The sequence below is a fragment of the Dendropsophus ebraccatus genome, chromosome 4 (genome assembly GCF_027789765.1).
Source record: "Dendropsophus ebraccatus isolate aDenEbr1 chromosome 4, aDenEbr1.pat, whole genome shotgun sequence".
Lineage (NCBI taxonomy): Eukaryota > Metazoa > Chordata > Amphibia > Anura > Hylidae > Dendropsophus > Dendropsophus ebraccatus.
In genome coordinates, this window is record NC_091457.1 from 148,538,724 (window position 1) to 148,564,307 (window position 25,584).

Below are 25,584 nucleotides of genomic sequence, written 5' to 3' on the forward strand. Positions count from 1 at the left end.
GAAACATTTACATACACAAAAGTGTTTTTTCCTAGAAGATGAATGAACAAATGTTCTCATCTAATCCCTAATTTGCACCTTATTAGGTATTTTACAGACTCCACCATCACATTTCACCAAAACCTATTTATATGTCCACTGTTGCAAGCTGCACCCTGTCACATGTCCCCATTATCTATGGCTCATAGCTACAAGTGCATTTAGAGCCCTTTAAAAAACATCATTTCTGCAGATTAAAAAGTTACACTCTGTTGAGAATGTTTCACTAAAAAATTGTGACAGATGTTTGCAAACTGCGCCATCTGCTGGTGGGCTGGTGTAAATGCAGTAAAATACAGTTAGCTACGCAATAGGCTAAAACCTATCATCCTAAAGTGCTGATCTTATTGCCAAAGAGGTAGATGTCAGTTGTCCCCTATAGGTCAGGGTGATACTGCATTAAAGGGGATATCTGGCATTAAGAATTTTTTTTATTTAATGCTGCCCTGTTGTAAAACATATGAACCATCTCATCCTTACCTCTCTGTGCTCCCCCAGTGTCCCCGCTGACTGCAGCCGCCACTGCCACCCTGAAGTGCTGCAATTTGGAATTCCTCCTTGCTCCCCTTTCCAATCCTGCTTTATTGACAGCTGGAAGCGGAGAGTCCAAAGCAAGTACAGGGAGGGGAGTGAGGAGGTATTCCAAAAAAACAGGAATTTTGCCACTCAAATTTAAAGGGGCTGTCTGGCATATATATATATATATATATATATATATATATATATATATATATATATATATACTTTTATTTTTGATAGAATAGAAAATATCGTAGCAGAATGGAAGAACCACCAGATTAGCTGGGCAGCACTAGGTCTGCGCCCCATAGTAGAACTCGCAATGACCCTGTTGAGAGCACCATCTGATTTACTACATCGCTATTAAAGTTAAAGGGGTTGCCTGCTGTGGACAATCTCTTCATGTAAAAGGGACATCAGACAAAAAGCTGATCACAGTGTTTAATTCCCTAGCAGCCCCATCGCTAACGGAACAAAGCGTTACACAGCTCCTATTAAAATGAATGAGCTGTCTATGCAATGCAGGAAAGTGTCGGGTCCTCCAGAGAGAGAGACGCTCTTGTAGCTATCTACATTAACTTATAAAACAGACAGCCCTGTCAATTTTGTTTTATGCCGATCAGTTTTACAATATATGTTTTTTTGGATTGACAAATGATATAATTGTGACTTCATGCAGTCAGGAGCCGAGCTGTGTGAGCTGTGTGAGCAGGGACTGGAATAGGGACTACCTCTTTAGCTTGTTTGCAGTGCCTATACACGGCAAAACAAAGTGAACGGATTAAAAGATTGCGTGAACAATCCTTGTATCATTTGTGCAGCCCTGGAAACAGAGCACATGTATGTATTTATTAGGGTCTGGGATATGTATATAGCTGTGCTGTCAGTTTCCAGATCACAGGCAGCAGTCTATATTTACATCCACTCAGCTTGTGATCCGGCATCCAGGTTTCCAGTCTTCCCACCGGCGGCTGTATCTTCGGGCCCCGCCTCCTTCTGGCTGACAATCGGCCTGTCTAATGGCCCGTTTAGACGAAGCAATAATTTGCCCAATCGATTTAACGATTTTGAAGCAACAATTTGGTTTTTAGAACGATCAACGTTTAGACCAATAAATCGTTAAAAAAATTGTTATTGCGATTGTTTTTAAGAACGCTTAAGCCCATCTCACACACAGGGTGAATCTTTGAAAGACTGTTGCAAATTTTTAGCGAACGACCAACGGCAATTTGAGAACATGTTGAAAGATCACAATAAACGATTTCTCGCTCGTCGCTTGATCGTTCGCTGTGTTTACACGAGCCAATTATCTCTCAAATGTGATCGTTATTGCGAAAATTCGAACGATAATCGTTCTGTGTAAACGCACCATTTAAGACCCTTAACATGACAGCTCAGATTGCATATTTAACATGACAGATTCCAGATTCAGATTAAGGCTATGTTCACACACGGCATAACAGCGGCCATTCTGGGACACAAACTGCAGTACCAGCCGGGTTAACATCACTACTTTTTAACTGGAATGTAGGCACATTAGGGTGTATATTACACTCCAATTAACCATAGCACACAATATAAAGTACGCCTGGAGCCGCACTTTACGTTATCTGCACTGTCTATTTTGTGAGCTAATGAATAGTGGCCGCACAAAAAAAGACAAGTGAGTTTTTGTGCGGCTGCATGGAGTCCCAGCCAGTGAGTATACAGTGGCTAATGCATAGCATACAGGACTGTGAGTAAGAAAGCGTTACAGCCCTCAGCATTTCAGGAGCTTGGACATTTTTCACATGAGAATAAAAGTATTTTTCTACATTATGAAAGTACAGAAGATTATATGAAAAGGACCATGTGTCTCCTTGACATAACAGGTATCTAAGGACTTATTCCCATGTCGCATGCTACCGATAAGGAAGCCCTGTAGTGGAGTGTTTCCCCACCAGGCCAGAGCAGGAGAGGTTTTCTATGGGGATTTGCCAATGATCTGGACAGTTCCTGACACCAACAGAGGTGACAGAAGAACTTGACTTTATTTTCTCTGGAGTATCCCTTTAATAAAAGCTTGCCATTGTGCCTGTACTTTTTGCAGCAGTCAGCCTTCTCTGTGCTTTACTATCTATGTACTGGACCTGCTGATAAAGCATAATATATAATATGATAATAAATGCAGCCCAATAACCTCTGGCACCCGGCCTACTTACCATCATTCACTGTAAATGAAATGTAAATTGGAAAAAAAAAAGGTCAAACACATTAAACCTGAACTCTGAGCTTGAAAAGTTTGGAGATTAGAGCGAACCGCAAGCACAGTAACCACAAAAGAAACTGACTGTGATACATACATAGCGTCCCATTTGCCTGGATAAAAACCTTCATATTACGTGTTTAATTTGAACAGGAATCTCCAATAGAAAGGAGCAAACCTTGAGAAGGTTGAGGAAGTTGAAGGAGTGCTGAAAAGCATGAATACCACCTATGGCCAGGGCCGTATTAACAGCTGCTGCTGCCCTAGGCAACTTCTTACCTCTACATTAGCCTGGACAGAAAGACAAGTTGTAAGCAAAAGAAAATTTTTCCTTTAAATTATGTTGCCTATGACAACTACAGATGGCATAGGCAAGGGGGAAATCAAACAGCCCCCACAGCAAACTGTCATTGTTTGTGTGTTTGTGTGATGTGGTCAGACACGTCCTACACATAAAGGGGTGTGGGTCTCATGGAAAAAAATTTAATTTGAGGCCCTTGAGGAGGGCCCACAATAATGAAATGAGTTTGAGGACCTTGAGTGAGGTGAGCCCTCCAAAAATTGTTTGAGGCCCTTGAGGTGAGGGCCTACTTCAAGGGCTTCAAACTGAGGTACTGAGGTACTTGAGGTCAGCCCTCCAAAAATAAATACCTTCACGCTGAATACCCTCTCAGAGAGAGCGCTGGCGGCCGGGCAGGCTAGCACCTCCAAGGAATAGAGGGACAGTTGTAGCCACGTTGGAGACCCAATAATTGTAGGGCACAGAGGGATCGGGGAGGACAGAGTTACGGTCGCCAGGTACTCCCTCAACATTGACCTTAAAGGGGTAGTGCAGCGCTCAGCAATTATTCACAGAATAACACACATTACAAAGTTATACAACTTTGTAATGTATGTTATGTCTGTGAATCGCCCCCTTTCCTGTGTCCCCCCACCCCCGCACGTGCACCCGGAAGTGTGGTGCGCTATACATACCTGATCCGTGTCGACCGACCCCGTCCGCCATCTTCTTCAAAGACGTCATCTTCGCGAAGGCCGGCCGACCCGCTCCTGCCGGCCCCCCTCTGCAGCATCATCAGCTGCTCAGCCGCGATTGGCTGAGCATAACTGTGCAGCGGGACGGCTGCGAGTTGTCCGGCCTCCTGAAGATTGCATCGACAGAAGACGGGGGTCAACACGAGTCAGGTATGTATAGCGCACCACACTTCCGGGTACACCTGCGGGGGTGTGGGGACACGGGAAGGGGGCGATTCACAGACTTAACATACATTACAAAGTTGTATAACTTTGTAATGTGTGTTATTCTGTGAATAATTACTGAGCGCCGCACTACCCCTTTAGAGATAGCATCCATTTGAAGCATCATGGACAATTCTGATGGATCCAAGGTGGGCGAGAGCCTGGTGGTGACCCTCTGAAAAATTCTTGGAGGTAGTGACGAATTCATAACAAAACAGTCTTCCTAAAAGGCCCTGGAATTTGAGTATGCACTTTCAATCCTTTAAAGTGTATCTAACTATGGGAGAGCAAGTGTGGTAGCCCTGGCAAACCAGGGTATGTTTAAGAAAGTACTGAACCACCAAGTTGAAAAAAGGGCCCAGGCATGACACTTTTTGAAGTTGGAGCCGGAAGAAGGGTCAGTACTGCAGAAAAGGGAGACAGCACTCCAGCATATACCAAAACTTGCCCCGCTGCAATTAGGGTTTGTGCACACTTAGGAAAATCCGTTGTGGAATCCGCCGCTCGCGGATTGTGGCGGGCGCATGCGTCTCCACCCGTGTCATAGACTCGATTTTATGCACGGGCGGATTCCGCCATCTGCTCAAAGAATAAATGCGTACTTCTATTTAAAGATCTTGTCTTGCAGTACTTATCAGCTGCTGTATGTTCTGCAGAAAGTGGTGTATACTCTGTCTGGGAAACTCCCACTAAAGCCAATGGGACTTAGGTAATTGATGTAACATACCGGTTTCAGCTGTTTTTGGCTTCCCAACAACCTCCAACAAGCTGCAAATAGGCCAAAAGGGGTCGGTGAGCCCTCAATCCACTCTACCTTTATGGCATATCAAGTGTCTGAGATGAGTAAATCCCTTCAAGAACTTTTTCTCATCAACACATATCAGCTTAAAGGGGTTATCCAGCGCTACAAAAACATGGCCACTTTCCCCCTACTCTTGTCTCCAGTTTGGGCGGGGTTTTGAAACTCAGTTCCATTGAAGTAAATGGAGCTTAATTGCAAACTGCACCTGAACTGGAGACAACAGTAGGGGGAGGGGTGGCCATGTTTTTGTAGCGCTGGAAAACCCCTTTAAAGGGGTTGTTCACAATTTTTTTTCTTTCAAATCAACTGGTGCCAGAAAGTGCCATAGAGATTTGTAATTTAATTCTATTAAAGAAATCTCAAGTCCTCCAGTACTTATCAGCTGCTGTATGTCCTGCAGAAAGTGGTGTATTCTCTCCAGTCTGACACAGTGCTCTCTGCTGCCACCTCTGTCCATGTCAGTGCAGTAGAGGTTTATTGGGGGGATTTGCTACTGTCCTGGACAGCTCCTGACATGGACAAAAGTGGCAGCAGAGAGCACTGTGTCAGACTGGAAAGAATACACAACTTCCTGCATGACATACGGCAGCTGATAAATAGTGGAAGACTTCAGTTTCTGACGGAAGTCATTTACAAATCTGTATAACTTCCTAAAAAACTGCTGATTTAAATATTTTAAACATTTTAATGTTTTAACAGAGTGCATGAAAAAAAAACCTTTAAGTTTCAGAATTGTTTATTTTTGTAAAATGTTTCCATTATAGTTTCTGGATAAATTTTGTATCACCGTCACCCGCAGAATGAAATCGACATGCACTTTTTTCCTGCAAGGTGAACAAAATAAAAATTTAACACAAAATACAATGAGGGGTTGTCTGCTGAGGTGCAATTCTGACAGGAAATGGACGCTTAGCATAGACAGCACTGTACTGTCTATGCTGTCAGAGCAGCACATCAGCAGTTGTGAAGATGACATTGGTGGCTAGAACCAGAATTTGCCTCAGAGGGAGAGAGGTAAGTATATAGTACTGGCCGGACAACCCCTTTAAAGGGGTAGTTCACCCAAAAAAAATTTCTTTCAAATCAACTGCTGCCATGAAGTGCCAGAGATTTGTAATTTACTTCTATTAAAAAATCTCAAGTCTTCCAGTACTTATCAGCTGCTATATGCCCAACAGGAAGTTGTATTATTTCCAGTCTGGAGAGCAGGAGAGGTTTTCTATGGGGATTTGCTCCTGACATGGACAGAGGAGGCAACAGAGAGCACTGTGTCAGACAGAAAAGAAAACACCACTTCCTGCTGGACACACAGCAGCTGATAAGTACTGGAAGACTTTAGATTTTTTAATAGAAGTGAATAACAAATCTCTGGCACTTTATGGCACCAGTTGATTTGAAAGAAAATTTTTTTTGGTGGACTACCCCTTTAACCCCTTGCCGCAAAATGACGTTCCTGGAACGTCATGTAAAGCAGGTAGTTCCCGCAACATGACGTTCCAGGAACGTCATGGCTTCCCTGCCTCCCCCCGCTGTCCCTATGTAAGATCGGGCAGCAGGAGGAGGCTGTGTCACACAGCATCCCCCTGCTGCCTCTGCCCGGAGGGGAGCCGCGCTCCCCCCGGGCAGTTAACCCCATAAACGCTGCGGTCAATGCGACCCCAGCGTCTATGGGGAGATCGGGCGATCGGGCGGCGGGGGGAGGCTGCAGCACGTTGCCTCCCCCCACCGCCACAACTAGTATGTCTCTTGGCCCCCTCCCCTTGTCCCCCGATACCGGAGATCACCGCCATTACCGTTATTGCGGTGATCTCCGGTACCGGGAATTACCGGCGCCGCCGAGAGCTTTCATCTCCCCCCACCGTGAATCCACGGTGGGGGGAGATGAAAAATGTCCCCTCAGACCCCAGATCAGCCCCCAGATCCCCGTACCCGGGCGGCCATCAGATCCAAGATGGCCGCCCCCATCCCTGCGATGTTTGTTCGCAGGGATGGAAATAAAATAATGATCAAAGCCCCATGCTCTCCGCCACCGGAGGTAGCGGAGAGCATGGGGCAGTGATCGGGGACCCCCCCGTGTGGTCCCGGAGAAGGCGATCGGCGGTATATACTATATACCGCCGATCGCATGTTCCCAGTGCTGCCGGCACTTTTTATCCCCTGTCACCATAAATCATTGGTGACAGGGGATAAAAAGTGTTACAGTGTCGCCCCCCAACCCCCCTGTCACCCCCGTCCCCCAGTCACCCCCCCTTCCCCATATACTCACCGGATCCACGGAGCTCCTTCCTCCTCGACGTCCTGGCTGGTTATGAAGTGCGCATGCGCTTCACAACCAGCCAACTCTGAAAATTTAAAGTGACAGAGACCAATTTGGTCTCTGTCACTGAACTATGATTACTGTGATAGAAAATATCCCAGTAATCATAGTAATACAGTGAAACAGTGAAACAAATGTGTAAAAGTACAAAAAGTGACAAACACACAAAAAAATAAAACACACACTTTTTTTTATTATAGTAATAACTGCAGTTTACTCCCAGATTATTCCTAACCCCCCAGATTACCCGTAACCGCCCCAGGTTGCCTGTAACCGCCCCAGGTTGTCCGTAATCACGCCAGATTGCACATAACCGCCCCAGATTGCACGCAACCACCGCACGTTGCCCGTAACCACCACACGTTGACCGTAACCACCGCACACTGCCTCTAACCACCGCACGTCGCCTCTGACCACCGCACGTCGCCTCTGACCACCGCACGTCGCCTCTGACCACCGCACGTCGCCTCTGACCACCGCACACTGCCTCTAACCACCGCACGTCGCCTCTAACCACCCCACGTCGCCTCTAACCACCGCACCCTGCCTCTGACCACCGCACGTCGCCTCTAACCACCGCACACTGCCTCTAACCACCGCACACTGCCTCTAACCACCGCACGTCGCCTCTAACCACCGCACGTCGCCTCTGACGACAGCACGTTGCCTCTTACCACCGCACGTTGCCTCTTACCACCTCAGGTTGCCTCTAACCACCGCACGTTGCCTCTAATCACCGCACGTTGCCTCTGACCACCGCACGTTGCCTCTGACCACCGCACGTTGCCTCTGACCACCTCACGTTGCCTCTGACGACAGCACGTTGCCTCTAACCACCGCACGTTGCCTCTGACCACCGCACGTTGCCTCTGACCACCGCACGTTGCCTCTGACCACCGCACGTTGCCTCTGACCACCGCACGCTGCCTCTGACCACCGCACGTTGCCCCTGACCACCGCACGTTGCCCCTGACCATCCCACGTAGCCCCTGACCACCCCACGTTGCCCCTGACCACCCCACGTTGCCCCTGACCACCCCACGTTGCCCGTAACCACTGCACGTTGCCCGTAACCACCGCACGTTGCCTCTAACCACCCCAAATTGCCAATGACCCCCTCCAGATTGCCCATAACCACGCCAGATTGCCGTAATCAACCCAAATTACATATAAGCACTTTTTATCCCCTGTCACCATAAATCATTGGTGACAGGGGATAAAAAGTGTTACAGTGTCGCCCCCCAACCCCCCTGTCACCCCCGTCCCCCAGTCACCCCCCCTTCCCCATATACTCACCGGATCCACGGAGCTCCTTCCTCCTCGACGTCCTGGCTGGTTATGAAGTGCGCATGCGCTTCACAACCAGCCAACTCTGAAAATTTAAAGTGACAGAGACCAATTTGGTCTCTGTCACTGAACTATGATTACTGTGATAGAAAATATCCCAGTAATCATAGTAATACAGTGAAACAAATGTGTAAAAGTACAAAAAGTGACAAACACACAAAAAAATAAAACACACACTTTTTTTTATTATAGTAATAACTGCAGTTTACTCCCAGATTATTCCTAACCCCCCAGATTACCCGTAACCGCCCCAGGTTGCCTGTAACCGCCCCAGGTTGTCCGTAATCACGCCAGATTGCACATAACCGCCCCAGATTGCACGCAACCACCGCACGTTGCCCGTAACCACCACACGTTGACCGTAACCACCGCACACTGCCTCTGACCACCGCACGTCGCCTCTGACCACCGCACACTGCCTCTAACCACCGCACGTCGCCTCTAACCACCGCACGTCGCCTCTAACCACCCCACGTCGCCTCTAACCACCGCACGTCGCCTCTAACCACCGCACCTTGCCTCTGACCACCGCACCTTGCCTCTGACCACCGCACCTTGCCTCTGACCACCGCACGTCGCCTCTAACCACCGCACGTCGCCTCTAACCACCGCACTTCGCCTCTGACCACCGCACTTCGCCTCTAACCACCGCACCCTGCCTCTGACCACCGCACGTCGCCTCTAACCACCGCACACTGCCTCTAACCACCGCACACTGCCTCTAACCACCGCACGTCGCCTCTAACCACCGCACGTCGCCTCTGACGACAGCACGTTGCCTCTTACCACCGCACGTTGCCTCTTACCACCTCAGGTTGCCTCTAACCACCGCACGTTGCCTCTAATCACCGCACGTTGCCTCTGACCACCGCACGTTGCCTCTGACCACCTCACGTTGCCTCTGACGACAGCACGTTGCCTCTAACCACCGCACGTTGCCTCTGACCACCGCACGTTGCCTCTGACCACCGCACGCTGCCTCTGACCACCCCACGCTGCCTCTGACCACCGCACGTTGCCCCTGACCATCCCACGTAGCCCCTGACCACCCCACGTTGCCCCTGACCACCCCACGTTGCCCCTGACCACCCCACGTTGCCCCTGACCACCCCACGTTGCCCGTAACCACTGCACGTTGCCCGTAACCACCGCACGTTGCCTCTAACCACCCCAAATTGCCAATGACCCCCTCCAGATTGCCCATAACCACGCCAGATTGCCGTAACCAACCCAAATTACATATAAGCACTTTAGTTTATCCGTAACCAACCCAGATTGTCCATAACCACCTCACGTTGGCCGTAACCACAGCAGGTTGCCTGTAATCACCTCAAGATTACCCGTAACCACTGCAGGTTGCCTGTAATCATCTCAAGATTACCCGTAACCACAGCAGGTTGCCCATCACCACCCCAGGTTGCCCGTAAACCACCCCGCATTACCTGTAATCTCATTTTTTTATTGTATTTTAGTAACTGCGCTGTTCTAATAACCATTACTAGCTGAGGTTTTGCTCCAGCAAATTGGCGCTCCCTTCCTTCTGAGCCCTGCTGTGTGCCCATACAGTGGTTTATGCCCACATATGGGGTACTGTTCTACTCAGGAGAACCTGCGTTACAGATTTTGCGGTGAATTTTTTCTCTTATTCCTCGTGAAATTTAGAAATTTTAAACTAAACCAACATATTATTGGAAAAATTCGAGTTTTTCATTTTTAATGGCCAATTTTGAATACTTTCCTCTAATACCTGTGGGGTCAAAATGCTCACCACACCCCAAGATGAATTCTCTGAAGGGTGCACTTTCTAAAATGGGGGGACTTATGTTTTTTTTTTACTCCGCTGACACTACAGGGGCTCTGCAAATGCACCTGGCGCTCAGAAACTTCTTCAGCAAAATCTGCACTGAAAATGCTAATTGGCGCTCCTTCCCTTCTGAGCCCCGCTGTGTGCCCATAGAGTGGATTATGCCCACATATGGGGTACCGTTCTACTCAGGAGAACCTGCTTTACAGATTTTGGGGTGAATTTTCTCCCCTGTTCCTCGTGAAATTGAGAAATTTCAAACTAAAGGAACATATTATTGAAAAAATTCGAGTTTTTCATTTTTACTGTCTACTTTTGAATACTTTCCTCTAATACCTGTGGGGTCAAAATGGTCACCACACCCCAAGATGAATTCTCTGAGGGGTGCACTTTCCAAAATGGCGTGACTTATGGTGAGATTTTACTCCGCTGGCACTACAGGGGCTCTGCAAACGCACCTGGTGCTCAGAAACTTCTTCAGAAAAATCTGCACTGAAAATGCTAATTGGCGCTCCTTTCCTTCTGAGCCCTCCTGTGTGCCCATACAGTGGTTTATGCCCACATATGGGGTACCGTTGTACTCAGGAGAACCTGCATTACAGATTGTGGGGTGAATGTTCTCTCCTGTTCCTCGTGAAATTTAGAAATTTCTAACTAAGCAAACATATTATTGGAAAAATTCAAGTTTTTCATTTTTACTCTCTACTTTTTAATACTTTCCTCTAATACCTGTGAGGTCAAAATGCTCACCACACCCCAAAATGAATTCTTTGAGGGGTGTACTTTCCAAAATGGAGTGACTTATGGGGAGATTTTACTCCGTTGGCACTACAGGGGCTCTGCAAATGCACCTGGCGCTCAGAACCTTCTTCAGCAAAATCTGCACTGAAAATGCTAATTGGCGCTCCTTCCCTTCTGAGCCCGGCTGTGTGCCCATGCAGTGGTTTATGCCCACATCTGGGGTACCGTTGTATTCAGGAGAACCTGCGTTACAAATTTTAGGGAGCTTTTTTTCTCATGTTCCTTTTGAAAATTAGAAACTTTAATCTAAACGTATATATTATTGGAAAATTTAAATTTTCTATTTTTTTACGGCCTAATGGTGAACACTTTCCTCCAGCCCCTGTAGGGTTAAAATGCTCATTATACCCCTAGATTAATTCTTTAAGGTGTCTAGTTTCCAAAATGGGGTCACTTATGGGGGTTTCCAGTATACAAGCCTCCTAAATCCATTTAAAAAAAGAACTGGTCCCTAAAAAAAATCCATTTTGGAAATTTCATGAAAATTTGATATATTGCTAATAAATTTCGAAGTCCCGTAACACCTTAAAAAAGTAAAATATGTTTACCAAATTATGCCAGAATAAAGAAGACATATTGATAATGTGATTTAGTAACTAATTTATGTGCTATGACTTCCTTTTTTAAGAAGCAGAGAATTTCAAAGTTCATAAAATGCTAATTTTTCATGATATTTTGATGTTTTTCACAAAAAAAAAACACAAAGTAGTGACCAAATTTTGCCACTAACATAAAGTGCCATATGTGACGAAAAAACAATCTCAGAATCGCTAGCATACTTTAAAGCATCACTGAGCTATAAGCGCATAAAGTGAGACAGGTCAGATTTTAAAAAATTAGCTTGGTCATTAAGGCCAAAACAGGCTTTAGAGGCAAGGGGTTAAGGGTACGTTCACACGTACAGGATCCGCAATGGATTTCTCGCTGCGAATTCACAGCGAGACCCGCTGCGGATCCGGTACTTGTGAATGTACCCTAAGGGTCCTATTACACGGAGCGATTTTTAACGATCGCAAACGAGATTATCATTAACCCGAAATCGTTCATATTACACAGAACGATGGTTGTTAGTTACGATCATTACGATTGTTATTGCGATTGTTACTACGATCGTTTATTCCTTCTGATCCCAGCAAAATAATGAACAATGTGCAATTACGCTGAACGATTAGTGAAAAAACACGGAACTTCAGCGAACGAACGTGGAATTACAGCGAGCGATTAGCGATAATTTTAGGTTCAGATCTAAATCATCGACAAACGATTTTTCGATCGTCGTCTGCGATTACACAGAACAAATATTGCTCATATTCGAACGATATAACGATTTTTCGCACGATAATCGTCCCGTGTAATAAAGTCAGCATCACACTGTCCTATAGTAAGTCTCTCTTTTGCCCTTAGCAGCCAATCACGGCTCATTTCTGTGGTAAAGTGCTGAGGGCAACATAGATATTCTCACTCTCTAAGACAGCTTGATAATGTGCCCCTCACTGACTACAGCTTCTGGGTAAAATGAAGGAAATTACACAATTGCGCCTCTACCATACGGAATAATAATACAGTAGCGCTATAAGGACGCGACTACCAGAGTGAGCGCTCACTGAGGAGACTTGGCGTCGTTCCCGCGCTCCTCGCTTTTATAGTCAGGTAAATGGCTGCACGTGACCCGCACGTGACTCCGACGTCACACGGGCCACCCGGCGGAGCGGCGCCGCTGCTAGGAAGTGACGGCGCGTGCGTGCGGGGGACGTGGAGCCGGTGACGTCAGACGGCGGGTTCAGTGGACGTGAATGCAGATGATTTGGATGCCGGAAGCGGTGTGCGGACTGCGGCGCAGGTGCTGGTGCTCCCCCCGAGGTCAGTGGTTACTGGCGGCCCCCGGGCTGTGTATAGCTGCGCAGTATATAGGAGGCGGGCGTGCATTATGTGGTATATCCCTGCTGGGTGCAGCCATATACTCCTCAGTCTTCTCACTATAGGTTTTCTCTTCACTAGATTTTCACCCATGTATCCTGAAGTCTTACAGTAAAGAGGCTTTTGTTGTCTATTTTAACCAATCACAGCTCGGCTTTTATATATGAATAAGCTCTGGTGCAATGTAAGCCGAGCTGTGATTGGTTGCCGTTAGCACAATGAGAATCTTACTATAAGGCAGCTTGATGACGCTCACCTGGTGTGTTGTTGTGCCCTGTTCGTGCCATGTTGTTTTTATAGCAGCGACATATGCTGTAGTGCTGTAGAGTTTGTGATCACGGGGGCTAGAGGTGAACAAATCTGGTTGCTAAATATAACCCATCGGTTCCACACCAGCACCCGTATGATGGACGCAACTCCTTGTATCCTTAAAATGTATGCGGGAAACACTTGTGTACGTTATGTTCACTCACTGTTTTTGTAGCTGCCTAATATAGCACCTTTGTATGAATTGGTTAAAGTGACTCTGTACCCACAATCTGCCCCCCCCCCCCCAAACCACTTGTACCTTCGGATAGCTGCTTTTAATCCAAGATCTGTCCTGGGGTCCGTTCGGCAGGTGATGCAGTTATTGTCCTAAAGAACAACTTTTAAACTTGCAGCCCTGTGTCAAATTGGCGTTGCCTTGAGTACCCATGTCCTATGATTGCGACACCCCCCCCCCCCCCGTCTCACCCTTCTCATCCTTCTCATCATTAGGAATGCCCCTAGAACAATTTCTCCTATTCATCACCTGTGTGAACCAGGGCTGTAGAGTCGGAGTCGGGGCTAGTTTTGACTGGAGTTGGAGTCGGGAAAAAAAAATGTACTGACTCAGACTCCAGCTTTAAAAAAAAATCTTTAAACAATTTAGAATTGAGTTTTGATATGAATTTTAATTTTAAGTTTTGCTCATCAATATATTTTATGAGCAACATTCTAATAGGACACTGGCTCTGTTACATAAGGGGGTCAGGGAAAAGTTGTCAGCCACTATTTGGCAGTTTGTTTCTGAGCTGGAAGAGTCCATTGTGTGTGGGGAGATCTGTACTGTTCTCTTCCTGGATGCTGGATGACTGTATATGAGCAGCAGTGTAATATGAAGATACCCTGTGTGAGGAGGAGGAGAAGACATAAGTAGTGTAGCAGTAACCTCAGTCCTCAGTGTAGGGCTGGGCGATAATGGCCTAAATCAATATCGCGGTTTATCATACATGTCGTCGCGGTAACGATAAATTGAACGATAATTATGACACGCCCCTTTTAAAAGCCACACCTCTTTTGAAAACCCTATTTTCCAATGGTTATACAAACGTGGATTTATTCCATATAACAATGTGCAGCAAACTTCACAAGTAATACACAATGTTTTGGCATCTCCTACGCCATTTTCAAGTAGCACTTGAAAATGGCATAGAAGACGCCAAAATGTCATACATTACTTGTGAAGTTTGCTGCACATTGTTATATGGAATAAATTCACGTTTTCACGTTTGTATTGCCATCGGAGTGCTGCAGAGTATTTTTTTACAAGCTGACTTGGTCAAAAGGTCTGGGATTCGTCTGCTGGCAGCCACAGTTCGTTTAGTGTGCTGCCTATATTGTTAGCTATATGTATCTATCTATCTATCTATCTATCTATCTATCTATCTATCTATCTATCTATCCAGCATGTGTGTGTGTAATATATATATATATATATATATATATATATATATATATATATATATATATATATATATACACACATACATACACATACAGACAGGAGATAGATAGATAGAACTCCTATCTATCTATCTATCTATTTGCACTAGGCTTTAAAGAACTCCTATCTATCTATCTATTTGCACTAGGCTTTAAAGAAATAAATCACAGATTTTTTTCTCCGCTTACTCAAAGGTGCTGTGGATTCTCTATAATATATCTATCTACTTGTCTTCTATCTATCTACTATTTATTATCTATCTATCTCCTGTCTGTCCGTATATATATATATTATAATATAATATAATATATACACCCTGGGTAGATAGATAGATAGGACTCCTATCTATCCATCTCTTTCTCTCTCTGCCCCCAGTCACTGTCACATGCTGCCCTGCCCCCCCTCTCCCGCACATACAGTTGGGGTCAGGTATAGGTCGGCACCTCCTTGCTCCCACCGGCACCGCTCTCTGTCTCCCGCACAGGAATCCTCGGCCCCTGTCACTCAGTGTCGGTGAAGCACATGTATCTGTGTCCCGGGCTGAGCGTCACACATGGCTGCTTCCAGCACAAGATCAAAAGATTACGGGGCGCCGAGGACTCCTGTGCGGGAGAGAGTGCGGTGCCCATGGGAGCGAGGATGTGCCGACGTTTAGCTGACCCCCTGCAGCCACTGTATGTGTGGGAGGAGGGGGGGGGGGGGGGGGCAGGGCTCACTGTGCAGCTTCCAGAGAAGCTAGGAGAAGTGAGCCGGCCGGGCAGCAGCAGCATCAGCAGCGCTGAGCACACAGCACGCCTGTGCGCAGCCGGTCAGAGTGTTCCTCTTCAGCCCCCGCAGCAGGATCTTCCATACCTTGCATATGTGCTCCCTGGCTGTGATTGGGAGGTGAATCGGAGGATCAGCGAGGGAGATCTGAGGGGAGCAGAGCATGCGGCCGCCGGGTGAGGGGGGGGAATACCGCAGATACCGTCCTGGCAGAGTTGAGGTCGGTTAACCGACGCCAGTGACGGTATCGGTATTTTGACGGTATACCGCCCAGCCCTACCTCAGTGTGGTGTTTTCTCTCTGGGAGAAGATTGTGTGTTTTTCTTCAGTGTTCAATGGCTGCAGCTGTGTGTGTGTGTGTGTGTGTGTGTGCGTGCTATGACTGCAGTAGGCTGTGTGTGTGTATATATGTATGTGTGCTATGGCTGAAGCAGGCTATTTGTATGTCTGTGTGTATGCTATGGCTGCAGCAGGCTGTGTGTGTGTATGCTATGTCTGCAGCAGGCTGTGTGTGTGTATGCTATGGCTGCAGCAGGCTGTGTGTGTGTATGCTATGGCTGCAGCAGGCTGTGTGTGTGTATGCTATGGCTGCAGCAGGCTGTGTGTGTGTATGCTATGGCTGCAGCAGGCTGTGTGTGTGTATGCTATGGCTGCAGCAGGCTGTGTGTGTGTATGCTATGGCTGCAGCAGGCTGTGTGTGTGTATGCTATGGCTGCAGCAGGCTGTGTGTGTGTATGCTATGGCTGCAGCAGGCTGTGTGTGTGTATGCTATGGCTGCAGCAGGCTGTGTGTGTGTATGCTATGGCTGCAGCAGGCTGTGTGTGTGTATGCTATGGCTGCAGCAGGCTGTGTGTGTGTATGCTATGGCTGCAGCAGGCTGTGTGTGTGTATGCTATGGCTGCAGCAGGCTGTGTGTGTGTATGCTATGGCTGCAGCAGGCTGTGTGTGTGTATGCTATGGCTGCAGCAGGCTGTGTGTGTGTATGCTATGGCTGCAGCAGGCTGTGTGTGTGTATGCTATGGCTGCAGCAGGCTGTGTGTGTGTATGCTATGGCTGCAGCAGGCTGTGTGTGTGTATGCTATGGCTGCAGCAGGCTGTGTGTGTGTATGCTATGGCTGCAGCAGGCTGTGTGTGTGTATGCTATGGCTGCAGCAGGCTGTGTGTGTGTATGCTATGGCTGCAGCAGGCTGTGTGTGTGTATGCTATGGCTGCAGCAGGCTGTGTGTGTGCGCGCAATGGCTGCAGCAGGCTGTGTGTGTATGCTATGGCTGCAGCAGGCTGTGTGTGTGTGCGCGCTATGGCTGCAGCAGGCTGTGTGTGTGTGCGCGCTATGGCTGCAGCAGGCTGTGTGTGTGTGTGCGCGCTATGGCTGCAGCAGGCTGTGTGTGTGCGTGCTATGGCTGCAGCAGGCTGTGTGTGTGCTGTTGCTTGCCCCCACAGTGACCCTCAACATCACTATGTGTGACTATCAGTATGGCTGACCCCTCTGTGTCACAGGTATCTGGCATTGTTAGCAGTGTTTCTTTGTGTATGGTGAATATTAGCTAGAAACATCGAAGACTGTCAGCAGGAAAAACCACCTGCTCCATCTAGTCTAGTTCTGAGCTGTTCAGGACATGGAGGCTGGAGACTGGCTTAATCCTCTGCACACACAGGAGAAGCTGCTTTATATACAGTATTCCTTTATTCACTCAGAAGTTGTAACAGGATTATGTAGGACATTGGGGAGAAGCTGCTGAGCCAGTGTGATAAATAACTCTACTGGTATCGAACCGGCCATTTATGAAGGAGTCGGGAGTCGGAGTCGGTCCTGATAAAATTCAGGAGTCGGAGCTGTGGCTTACCTACTCCACAGCCCTGGTGTGAACACTACACATGAGCTGGATCGTTAAGGCACCTGTGCAGTGTTCAGACAGGTGATAAATAGGAGAAATTCTTCCCCGGGGCGTTCTTAGTGATGAGGAGGGACAGAGAGGCGGTGCAAGCCCAGGGGGCGCACACACTCTAGGCCACGCCAGGTAGACACAGGGCTGCTAATTTAAAAGTTGTTTTTTAGGACAATAACTGCGTCACCTGCCGAACGGACCCGAGGACAGATCTTGGATTAAACGCAGCTATCTGACAGTACAAGTGGTTTGGGGCAGGCAGATTGTGGGTACAGAGTCACTTTAAAAAAAAAATGTGCCTTGACAATAATATAACACATTTTAAAGGAGAACTCCAGGCTGGGGTGATTTTTGGCAGAGTGCTGGGGATGGGGGAGGATGAAAGTAGTAACATGCTTTCACCTTTCACATGCTTCAGTGCTGGTGCCAAAATCCTGCTGCTCTGATCCCCTGGTCCTGGCAGCTTCTGGGTCTGAAGGACCTTGGATGTGACGTGTTAGGCCCATTTAGCCAGTGTGCGGGGTTCTGCCTCAGTCGGGGCTAGCTGAGCGGGCCTAACATGTCACGTCCCAGGTCCCCACTTAAACCCATTGCAGGATACACTCGCTGGAGCCGGGGAGGTGAGAGCATGTTACTTATTTCATCCTCCCAAGCACTCTGCCAAAAATCACCCCAGCCTGGAATTCTCCTATAACCAGGACTGGTACCCTTAAAAAAGGTTTTGATCACTCAGGTTCTGAGTGTTGAGACCCCAACTGATTGCTGAATCATAGTTGTGAAAAGTGCACATTCTCTCCCAGCCCTGTACCATGTGACCGAGATGGTCCCATAGACTTGCATTATGACATCATCTCAGTCCCACAGAGAGCGTGGAGAGAAGCACTCAGCCATGCCCTTCTCTTTCTATTCATTGCAGCCTCTGTTGTCAGGGTTGTATTTTAATTGCCCATCCTTTTTAATTTTTTGGCAGTGACTTTCTTTGCTTTCTCTACTGTAGACAAAAAAAAAATGTAGAGTCGACAGCTGCTATAGGGGTATGGTAGGACTAAGCAACATCACAATTAATTGAACATGTAACCGTGATTACAATTATTGAGCGATTATTATACCTCACCCTTTTTATGAGCCATACCCATTTAGGCATTCCAAAATGCAGATGACAGAGACATAGCCCAGCTATGGTGCTGTATACACAGGGGAAGAGGAGGCTATACCCAGTGTTTACATACTGTAGAACAACATTCTCCAGAAGTTGTGAAACTACAACTCTGACAAGGAGTAATACCTGGGGCTCTGAAGCCCTGTTCTGGTGATCGGTGGGACCTAGCTATAATACGTTTTTCACCCATCCAATGGGTAAGCGATAAATGTTGTTCATGAAATAGCCCCTTTAATAGGTTGTTTTTGTTAAAGTGCCCCTGTAATTTGGAAAAACCTTTTGACATGTCTTAAAGTGACTGTACCACCAGGCCCAGGCTGAAGCACTGGAGGCGGCCGACCCACCCTTAGTGGGAGAAACCCCAGCCCCTCCATGATGTGACTCCATTAGAATCAATAGAACCCTATCATAGAGGGGCTGGGGTTTCCTCCCACTAAGGGTGGGTCGGCCTGTCTCCAGTGCTTCAGCCTGGGCCTGGTGGTACAGTCACTTTAAGTTCAGATTGCTCTAGTTCAGAGTGTTCAGATCCTGACCAGTCTCTAGATATCGTGTGGTAGTACTATCCGATCCCCGGCTGCCCGTGATCTCTATACGTATGCATTAGATGGGCTCCGTAGGTTGTGGCTAGCCAGGAAGTAAAGTGCAGTACTGAGCACTTCTGGCAATATCAAAACCTTTGACACGTTTGTCACTTAGAAAAACATTTCATGTCAGACAGATAATTTAAAGGAAACCTCTTACCCAGATGAGTGGGGCTGAAACCACCCTACTCCTTAATACACTGCCTGATACCTACCCTCTCATGTCGGTCCTTTTGCCGGGAAAATGCTGCAGCTCCTCTTTAACCTCATTATGCTAATGACCATAAATGAGTCCAATGTCCATTGGAGATCACTGCACCTATGTAGCTGCACAGTACTCACTCATAGAACCTGTGTTGTGATTTGGCTTGGTTCTAGCTCCATTAAGTCAGAGGTATATTGTTTTCTCTGTACAGATCCACAGCAGCACAACCTGCAAAGATGCCAAGTCCAAGAATCAGCAGAGCAGCCAACCCTGCCAATCCTAACACCAATGGAAGGTTTGAGTTCATGTCTCTAATGACTAACAAGACCAGTGTTTCAGACCCAGCGTCAACGAGGCTTCGGACATCGGACAGTCCCGTCCACCGCAAGGACTCAAACTCCTCTACATCCCAGCAGCTTCCAGAAGAAGACTGCATGAAACTGAACCCTTCTTTTCTTGGAATTGCACTGAGGTCCTTATTAGCTGTAGACTTATGGCTGTCCAAAAAGATGGGAGTATGTGCAAGAGACGGATCTTCATGGGGGAGTGCCCGTCCTATGATGAAGCTGGTGGAGATTTCTGGCCATGGCATACCTTGGATTGCTGGCACTGTGTATTGTCTGTACAGAAGTGACAGCTCCGCTGGCCGGGAGGTCGTACTAAACCTGCTGTTTGGTAAATAACATTTCACTTTGTTCACACTTACATTCTGTATGAGACTTTCACCCATCAGTAGAAGCACGTGGTAGCACGCCTCACTCCCTTTCTCACTGAGATCTCCGTCAAGACAGCCCCATTACATGTCTATGGGGTCACTGGACAGAGATGATTGATGACAGGAAAGTGAAGTGTGTACTAGGCTTGTCTCACCACTTGTTCTCCTGATATGTGGGGGTCAAAAGTGTGTTGTTTTTTTAATGAAGGGTGCACTTTAATTAAATCTTTGTAAGGTTCTGTTCACATCTGTCTTAGTGGCTCCACTTTTAGTAGACATCATGAAGGAGGTTATACATTATAGTAGGGCTGGGCGATTAATCAAATTAATTTGATTAATTCGCCTAGAATGTTAGAATCGATTAGATTTTTTGGGAAAATCGCAAATTCGATTTTCATAAAAAATAATTCCAGCAGGGCGGGCGGTGCGGCGCTGAGTGTCGGGCCGGCTGTATGCAAGGTGGGCGGAAGCTGCGGTGAGGTGTCGGGGCGGCCGAGAACTGTGGCGCTCAGTGTCGGGCGGGCAGGCGGGCCGTGCGGCGATATGCAAGGCGGGCAAGAGCTGCGGTGAGGTGTCGAAAGTGTCGGGAGCTGTGGCGCTGAGTGTCGGGCGGGCAGGAGCTGCGGCGAGGTGCAGGGCGAGCGGGCAGTCAGCAACAGCCTCCAGCCGCTTAAAAAAGCAGTGAGTGACTGACCTGACCCCACCCCTTACACACAGCGTCCCGCTCCCCTCTCGGCCGCACATGCAGGTCCCCGGTCTCTGGAGGAGCCGAGGAAGCTGCAGGGACTGTACAGTAGGGTGATATCGGCGCTGCGGGTCCTGGAGCTGTACAGCGGGACACCTGATCCCGCTGTACAGCTCCAGTAATGGCAGCGTCGCTATCACCCTATTGTACAGTCCCTGCAGCTTCCTCGGCTCCTCCATAGACCGGGCACCTGCATGTGTACCGGGGTGAGGAGAGCAGGAGGAGGGCTATGTGCACTCCTGCCTCAGTCACCCCCAGCTGCCCCAGTTTCCCCCAGTCACCCCCAATGTACTACTCCCCCCCCCCCCCCCCTCATCCTATACCTGTACTACTACTCCCCCCCCCACCTCATCCTATACCTGTACTACTACTCCCCCCCCCCCCCTCATCCTATACCTGTACTACTACTCCCCCCCCCATCCTATACCTGTACTACTACCCCCCCTCATCCTATGCCTGTACTACTACTGCCCCCCCTCATCCTATACCTGTACTACTACTACTACTCCCCCCCCCCCTCATCCTATGCCTGTACTACTACTGCCCCCCCTCATCCTATACCTGTACTACTACTACTCCCCCTCATCCTATACCTGTACTACTACCCCCCCTCATCCTATGCCTGTACTACTACTGCCCCCCCTCATCCTATACCTGTACTACTACTACTACTCCCCCTCATCCTATACCTGTACTACTACCCCCCCTCATCCTATACCTGTGCTACTACTGCCCCCCCTCATCCTATACCTGTACTACTACTGCCCCCCCTCATCCTATACCTGTACTACTACTGCCCCCCCTCATCCTATACCTGTACTACTACTGCCCCCCCTCATCCTATACCTGTACTACTACTACTACTCCCCCTCATCCTATACCTGTACTACTACTGCCCCCCCTCATCCTATACCTGTACTACTACTGTCCCCCCTCATCCTATACCTGTACTACTACTGCCCCCCCTCATCCTATACCTGTACTACTACTGCCCCCCCTCATCCTATACCTGTACTACTACTGCCCCCCCTCATCCTATACCTGTACTACTACTGCCCCCCCTCATCCTATACCTGTACTACTACTGCCCCCCCTCATCCTATACCTGTACTACTACTACTACCACACCCCTTATCCTATACCAGTACTACTACTACACCCCTCATCTGTACCTGTACTACTACCACGCTCCTCATCCTATACCTGTACTACTACCGCGCTCCTCATCCTATACCTGTACTACTACCGCACCCCTCATCCTATACCTGTACCACTACCACCACACCCCTCATCCTATACCTGTACTACTACCGCACCCCTCATCCTATACCTGTACTACTACCGCACCCCTCATCCTATACCTGTACTACTACCGCACCCCTCATCCTATACCTGTACTACTACCGCACCCCTCATCCTATACCTGTACTACTACCGCACCCCTCATCCTATACCTGTACTACTACCGCACCCCTCATCCTATACCTGTACTACTACCGCACCCTTCATCCTATACCTGTACTACTACCACACCCTTCATCCTATACCTGTACTACTACTCCCCCCCCCCCCCCCCCCCCCTCATCCTATACCTGTACTACTACTCCCCCCCCCCCATCCTATACCTGTACTACTACTCCCCCCACGTAGTAGTCCAAATTTTTTTTTAAAAATCAAGATTTTATTTTCTGGCCATATCGCCCAGCCCTACATTATAGTCAGACATTACGTCTGTTTACCCAATTTGTCACAACTTGACAGAACGGCATGTCTCTATAAACATAGACATTCCGTTGCTTCTTGTAAATAGGAGCCTATGGTTGTGTTTGACATATATCTCAGGAATTATTCAGCAAATGTACAATACACGCTTAGTTCAGTTGCAGGATGTGACCTTCACACCTAGTGCAGCATTTCCATGCTATAAACTCATTACAGTGTTTCTACACCTTGGTCAAGGAAAACTATAAATAAAACTTTGGGGGTACTGGTTGGCATTGAGGAGATACATCAGATGTATGGAGTCTTGCAAAATATGTAATTATGTTTATTCTAGAAGAAAGAAAAGTGCCTACTAGTGCCACCCAGGAGTAGCTTCCTTGTAAGTCATTGTCTGAACAATCTAAGACATGGCTAGATGTATTAGTCAAACCAGAGACTCTTCCAAGATAAACAACTGTTTTATTGTTTTTTCGCTCTGCATTAAAAGAGCACTGGTTTGCTAGATGAGATGCCTTTAAAGGGGTTATCCAGTGCTACAAAAACATGACCACTTTCTTTTAGAGACAACACAACTCTTGTCTCCAGTTCAGGTGCAGTTTGCAATTAAGCTCCATTTCCTTCAATGGAACTCCGTTTCCAAACCCCACCCGAGCTGGAGACAAGAGTGGGGCTGTCTCTGAAAGAAAGTGGCCATGTTTTTGTAGCACTGGATAACCCCTTTAATGCAGCTCTGGTGAGTACTGGTTCACTTTAAGGGTGCCTTCACACGTAGCGGATCCGCAGCAGATTTCACGCTGCGGATCCTGGTATAGTGAAGGTCTATGGGTCACATACCCGCAGAGGAATTTTCATTCCGCTACGGATATGTGACCTGGCCCCTTTAACCACCCGCATCCTGCCACCCGCAGCATACATTACCTGCTTGGTGCCGCGACCCCTAGCAGGTTATGTATGCTGCGGGCGGCAGGATGCGGGTGGTTAAAGGGGCCAGGTCACATATCCGCAGCGGAATGTAAATCACTGCAAACTCACAGCGTGAAATCCACTGCTGATCCGGTACATGTGGAGGCACCCGAAAGGGATTATCCAGAGAGCAGAAAAAGTCCTACCCTTTCTGCTCTCCAGATAATCCCTTTAATGTGAACCAGTACCCACCAGAGCTTCACATTCTCCCTCTGGCCATCTCAAATGTACATCCCAATGTTACTGGTTTTTGCTGCAGCATCAGGCAGCCATTGGACATTGCGTGTAGTTCATCCGCACACAAGGCAGTAACATGACACCCCCCGGAAGCTATACTCCTGAGATGGCCAAAGCGACAAAATGGGGCACACCCGCACACAAGGCAGCAATATGAACCTCCTGGAAGCGATACTTCTGAGATGGCCAAAGTGACAAAATGGGGCACTGAAGAGCAGAACAGGTAGGACCCTCTTTAAAGAGTGTTAGCTTTGTATTGAGTTTTGCAGACCATGCTCCATTAACATTGATTTACAGAGTAGCTACCTATAGGTGGCACTAGATATCATGTGTTTTGTGAGGTTTATATATTTTAGTTCAGCTATTTACATATACCATATACCTAATTTTTTTGGTCCAAATGTATAACTCTTAAAAGCTTATAACTTTTTAACACAATTTTTTTTTTTTTTTTTTTTTAATCTCTGCAGCACTACTGTTAGATATCATTCTTGTGGGAATTGTGAAAGGAATAGTGAAGCGTCGTAGACCTACCCACAACCGCATGGACATGTTTGCAACTTTCTCTGTGGACAAGTATTCCTTCCCTTCAGGTCACGCTACACGAGCAGCAATGGTTTCCCGTTTCATGCTTAACCACCTGGTACTAGCTGTGCCGGTCAGGATCCTTGTAATGCTTTGGGCTATCGTAGTTAGTTTATCCAGAGTCATGCTGGGCAGACACAATGTGACCGATGTGTTATTCGGCTTCTTCATGGGCCACATGCAGTATAGTTTGGTTGAATACTTCTGGCTGTCGCCGAATACTTTACCTGCTCTGTTCAAAATGTGAATGATCAATGGAGATCGGTCATTGTGAAGGCTTCATCTTAGCCTTGTAATAATTTAAAATGGATATGATTAGATTGCCCACCACATCTCGAAGCTTTTTATACATGGACCTCCACCTATATCTTCGAGGGGTCAGCTACATGCAGAACCAAGGCAAAAAAAAAACAACAAAAAACACTAGCCGATATAGGAACTGATAAGTAGACAGCACTGGCTGTAAAAAAAAAATCATTGCACTTTCCAATCCAACATTCCCGTCTTCTGCAGTGTTGGTTCTAGAACTGATGTCGTCATATGGTTATTTTTTTTTCCCTTACTGTAAAAATCTAGTGGTGTAAAAGAAAATTTGGGGGCTTTGTTCTACCTTTTCTTTGGATCTGACATCCGAACATTTTATACTGTGAAAATTGTTATGTTTGGAAATATTTTGACTTTGAGATTTTATGTTTTTTCTTTTGTCAGTGTAAACATGAATGGGTTTTCCAATGAAAATCACCTACACAGGATAGGTGATAACTAGAGAAGAGCGCAACTCAGGCATGTTCGAGTCTGATCAGTCGGCATTCTAATACCAAAATGCTAAATGATTGGGCTCGGGCCTGCTCAAGTTTTGCTCATCACTAGTGATAACCAACATGACTGCTAGAGTCATGGTCCTGAACCCCCCTATTCCGCCTATTCCAGAGTGTGTACACACTGTGGCCTCGTTCATTATCTGGCGGAAAAATTATAATGGCCACAAAATATGCACAGTCTGTGATTAGGTTACTACTAGAGATGAGCGAACCTGGAGCATGCTCGAGTCGATCCGAACCCGAACTTTCGGTATTTGATTAGCGGTGGCTGCTGAAGTTGGATAAAGCCCTAAGGCTATGTGGAAAACATGGATATAGTCATTGGCTGTATCCATGTTTTCCAGACAACCTTAGAGCTTTATCCAAGTTCAGCAGCCCCCGCTAATCAAATACAGAACGTTCGGGTTCGGATGGACTCGAACC

At 47.3% G+C, this 25,584-nt stretch overlaps 2 protein-coding genes across 2 annotated transcripts in view; both read left to right on the forward strand.

Annotated features, from left to right (window-relative positions):
• Positions 1-12,897: 12,897 nt before the first annotated feature.
• Positions 12,898-25,396, forward strand: PLPP6 (phospholipid phosphatase 6). Its single transcript, XM_069967428.1, has 3 exons — positions 12,898-12,973; positions 19,585-20,048; positions 24,226-25,396. Exons 2-3 carry the CDS (start codon positions 19,610-19,612, stop codon positions 24,585-24,587), a joined length of 801 nt encoding a protein of 266 aa, XP_069823529.1. The 5' UTR covers positions 12,898-12,973; positions 19,585-19,609; the 3' UTR covers positions 24,588-25,396.
• LOC138788973 (flavin-containing monooxygenase 5-like) overlaps positions 19,963-25,584 on the forward strand; it is a 60,927-nt gene continuing 55,305 nt past the window's right edge. The window contains exon 1 of the mRNA XM_069967426.1: positions 19,963-20,048. The gene's annotated coding sequence lies outside the window, so the exon portion shown is untranslated. The remainder of the gene's footprint in view (positions 20,049-25,584) is intronic.

Coding starts and splice junctions, on each gene's coding strand:
- PLPP6 (XM_069967428.1), top strand. CDS start 19,610: ATGCCAAGTCCAAGAATCAGCAGAGCAGCCAACCCTGCCAATCCTAAC. Junction 20,049..24,225: donor CGTACTAAACCTGCTGTTTG/GTAAATAACATT, acceptor TAATCTCTGCAG/CACTACTGTTAGATATCATT.